This window comes from Anarrhichthys ocellatus, unplaced genomic scaffold, assembly GCF_004355925.1.
Source record: "Anarrhichthys ocellatus isolate YVR2014 unplaced genomic scaffold, GSC_Weel_1.0 scaffold1025, whole genome shotgun sequence".
Classification (NCBI taxonomy): Eukaryota; Metazoa; Chordata; class Actinopteri; order Perciformes; family Anarhichadidae; genus Anarrhichthys; species Anarrhichthys ocellatus.
The window spans coordinates 1-4,477 of NW_022280999.1; the positions used below are offsets into that span (position 1 = coordinate 1).

General features: G+C 41.9%; 1 protein-coding gene across 1 annotated transcript; it reads left to right on the forward strand.

The window, feature by feature from the left end:
- Positions 1 to 73: 73 nt before the first annotated feature.
- Positions 74 to 1,775, forward strand: LOC116377215 (laminin subunit beta-1-like; the record flags this gene model as incomplete). The annotated part of the gene is made up of 3 exons (XM_031838800.1): positions 74 to 250; positions 347 to 506; positions 960 to 1,775. Coding segments are annotated over 3 exons (477 nt in total), but the record flags the coding sequence as incomplete, so codon positions are not given.
- Between the last annotated feature and the right edge of the window lie 2,702 nt (positions 1,776 to 4,477).

A 4,477-nucleotide genomic window follows, 5' to 3' on the forward strand; every position in this document is an offset into this window, starting at 1 on the left:
CCTGTCACTTTCGTTTGCTACACTCACGTTAGAAACATGAAGGTAACACGCTGCCTGTCTGTGCTGCGTTCAGGTGGAGTTGGAGACGGCACATGCAGAGTTGAAGCTGACTAACGCCACCCAAAGGCTGCAGAGGCTGGAGCAGGAAGTACTGCTGCTGAGAGACAAAGGTCTGAACGTCACTGTGAGCACCGAACGCACCAATCGAGATGCAGCGAGCATCAGAAAGGTTGCAGAGGACGTGAAGAAGGTGAGTTCACCTAAAGGACACTCAAACATCTGCAGATATCTTCTAGTTGATGTTGATCAGGAGCTGTGTGTGTGTGTGTGTGTGTGTTTTGTGTAGGACCTGGACTCGGAGCTGAAGGAGAAGTATGCCAAAGTGGAGCAGCTGATTGGTCAGAAGGCCGGGGGTGTCGCTAATGCAAAGAAGAGGGCGGAGTCACTGCAGCAGGAAGCTAAAGAGCTGCTGCTGAAGGCCAGCGACAAACTGCAGCTGCTCAAAGGTGACATCACACTGACATCACTCCAGCACTAGCGAGCTCTGCAGATGGACAAGCTAGCTAGCTAACTAGCCAGCCCTCCTCTCGGGATCTCCCGTCTTCTCTTCTCCCATCAAGTAGTCTACCAGTAGGCGACGCGGCCCCAGAGTTCTTCAGCAGTTATCAAGAAAAGACAACAACACTTGCTAGCCAGCATTAACTAATGTGTTCGGATAATTATTCTGCTTTTAGCTAAGCTCCGCCCACAAAAAGTCATGATTCCTAAAGGAAAAGAGGTTTATACAAGCTAGCGCTGTAACTCTGTCCTCACTGGTTGCTGATGTAGGTGACTTTTTTAATTTGGCAGAACGCGTAATAAATACCATTTCAATATTACAATCAAACCGGTGTAAACTTGTAGACCCAAAAACCACCCAACACTAGTGTTAAAGTTTTTGTTTTATTTATCTTTTACAGACCTGGAGAAGTCTTACGGAGACAACCAGCAGACTCTGGAGGTGAAGGTGGAGCAGCTGGTGGAGCTGGAGGCGGCCGTGAAGGAGCTGCTTCAGGAGATCAGCCGCAAGGTCACCATCTACTCCACCTGTCTGTTCTAGGGTTAGATGTGTTGGATGTGTTTCTGGTTAAATTGTTTGAGAGCACAAAGTTCTTCGTAGATTTAGATTTTTTTTTTTCTTGATGGGTTGCCGATAGATGATTCGACCTTTGACCTTTACTCCGCACTGAATCAGAAGTGACCTCTTTTACCAATCATAGAAGAGAGAGAACCAAAATTAAAGATGTTTATTCCAAAATCTAATTATGGTGTTTGAATGAAAACCAAAGATATTTTATGGGCTATTCAAGACGTTAAGTAGCTATAAAATATAAATCTTGATATTTAAAGAAAACCTTTCTCAAAGCTTCAGTAAAGTTTTTAAAATTGTACTTTTGAGTTTTGAATGTCTTTGTGAATGTAATAAAATGAAAGTTCAAGTCTAAAGTTATGAAACAATGAATGTTAAAACCATGTGACCACAGATTTTTTTACTTTCTTATTTTGTATTTCCTGTTTGTTTTTTTGTTTTTACGTGGCCAAAATTTTTTACCAAAATCATTTTTAATAAACGCTCCTAGTAAAATCCCAGAGTGCTCTGCTCCTTATTAAACACCAGTTAATACATCTGTTTTATATCATATACCTACGTCTTGTATCCCCTCAGAGTACCTGAACATGAGCATCACCTCCGGTTACAGGTCATCATGTTACTGTAGACAGAAACCTGAACATACCGACTCGTATACATATACTGTTGTTAGTTCATGATTGTCTACGAACGAGACTCAGGAGGACCGATGTTGATTCTCAGGTGTTGACGTGCTGAAGTCAGCGTGTTCTCTCATTTCTCATTGTCAGCATTTCTGAGTTTGCGTGCATAGCTACTGTAGCATAACCCATTCGATTTGTTATATTCTTCATTACAGTGGCTAAATGTCAGTTATACATTTAAACGTACACTAATTCTGTTAGTCTCTTAGCTCTTTCCTTCTTTTAGCAACTTTCTAATCCCACAGTTTTTTAAAAGCTAAGCCCCGTTATTGATGGCTATCGTACTTTAGCAGCTGTTGATGGTCTCTGTATGTCACATGTTGAGCTTTTCCTCTTCAGTGAGGATACATGTAAGAAATGTAGTTTATTTGCAGTGTTCTAATGTGTACCCTATTACCCCACTAAAGAGCTGCACTCCCAGAATGCAGTTACTTGTGGTTCCTAGAGTCTCAAAAAGTAGAACGGGAACCAGAACCTTCAGTTATCAAGCTCTTTTGTGGAACCAGCTTCCAGTTTCAGTCGAGGGGGGCAGAAACCCTCACCACATGTAAGAGTAGGCTTAAGACTTAAGTTAGGGCTGGTTCAGGTTTATAGTTAGGGCTGGCTCAGGTTTACAGTTGGGGCCGGCTCAGGTTTACAGTTGGGGCCGGCTCAGGTTTACAGTTGGGGCCGGCTCAGGTTCACAGTTGGGGCCGGCTCAGGTTCACAGTTGGGGCCGGCTCAGGTTTATAGTTACTTGTCAGCCCACAGGTGGCCACATTCACTATCAACCACAGCAAGAAGTGTTATACCGGGGTGTACCTTCAAAGTATGGAGGATCAAACTACCAGTTAGTTGTTCCATCTGTGCTAGTCTGAGTTTCTGGCTTACTTCAAAATAAGCCCATTTAGGAAGGATGAAGACGCTCTTGAAGATCCTAGAGGTGCCGTAGTGGCCAACAGTCTGCTTGTAACGAAGAATATAACACAACTAACTGGGTTAAGCTGGAGCAGTTTACTCCCATTAAAACAAGTAGACCGCCAACCGGAAGTAAGACAACAATCTTACAGCAGGACGTCAGCCAAGCGGCTCTGTGAGTCTCTCTTCATATACTTCGTAACTGCTGGTCACTCACTGACATTTTAGATTTATTGATCTTTGTTTTACAATGACCACAGAGTGACCTATTACCAGTATTTAATGCGTCTATACCTTAGGAATAGCATTACTTCACTTAAAGCGCCCAATAACCACTTGTATTTATTAATAATTCAATTCTATTTTATTTGTACTACCCAAAATCACAATCTCAAATTTGCCTCAGAGGGCTTTACAATCTGTACAACATATTTAGATCGTCCCATGGGTAAAATAAAAACTCCCACAAACAAATTTCTAACTGTGAAAAAAGGAAGAAACCTCAAGGAAAGCAACAAAGGAGGGAACATTATCGATCCATATGACATTAATGATACATGACAGGAGTAATAGCACGAATAATAACAAATGATTACTACAAATAGTAACAGTAGTGGTTGATATAATAGAATAATAATGATGAAATAGCATTAATAGAAATGTGACTTATAATAATAATAATAATAATGGTAGCAGTGGGTGTCCGGTATGACCTGATGGAAACTAGTGAGGAGGAAGCACATGCGTTAATGGGACACAAACGCACTATCCACATTATATTACATCATAACAATATAAAATGACTATAATGTAAGACAACTATGTAAATATTAGAACACTATGCTCCTTATCAAAGAAAAGTCAGTGAGTGACCAGAAATTCTGTAGTATGTAACTGAACCAGTCATCATAAAATGCTTTGTTATAAAGCATTGATATTTATATATGCTTATAACAATACAATGATATGAGCAGATAACACAAATTGTTTATAATGTAATGTATATTGTTATGAAGCATTAATGATATTTATAAATTGTCACGGGGTGCGGTAGAGAACTCAAACCAGGTAGAGTAGCGTGAAGCAGGTGTTTATTAAACACAAATAGGAATCGTTACCAACACACAACAGGGAGTCCAAGCACAAGACAAGAGACGAGACGAGACGAGGGGGGAAATCCAGCAGGAATGAGGCGAGGCAGGCAGGCGGCGAAACCGGGAACAGGACGAGACAACCGGGCGGGTAGAACACAATGACTTGGCAGTGAGTGACTGAGAGGCAGGGGTTTAAATAGTGGCTAGAACAGGTGAGGAGAGTTGTGCTGATGAGGGAGAGCTTGATTAGAGGCAGGGGCAGGTGAAGGGAGTTGGACTGGTGCTGAGGGAGTGGCTGACAGGTAGAGTGAGGAGGGAGGAGCTACAGAAAGACACACAGAACACAGAAGGCAACGCCTGATCGTGACAGATATGCTAATAATTATATGAAGTGATATAAGCAGATTACAACACATTATACGTATCTTTAGCATATTTAGCAGACACATAGCTACATTTAGCCCACTTGTAAAATGCATTCATGTGTTAGGTTCACATGTCTGTGCGTGCGTGCGGGCGTGCGTGCGTGCGTGCGTGCATGTTTTGAACAGATGAATGTTGGCAGTGAATAGAGACAAGCTCTCATTTAACAAACAATGAGGTTCTTTGTTTCTTTACTTCTCTCTCTCTGTGTGTGTGTGTGTGTGTGTGTGTGTGTGTGTGTGTGTGTGTGT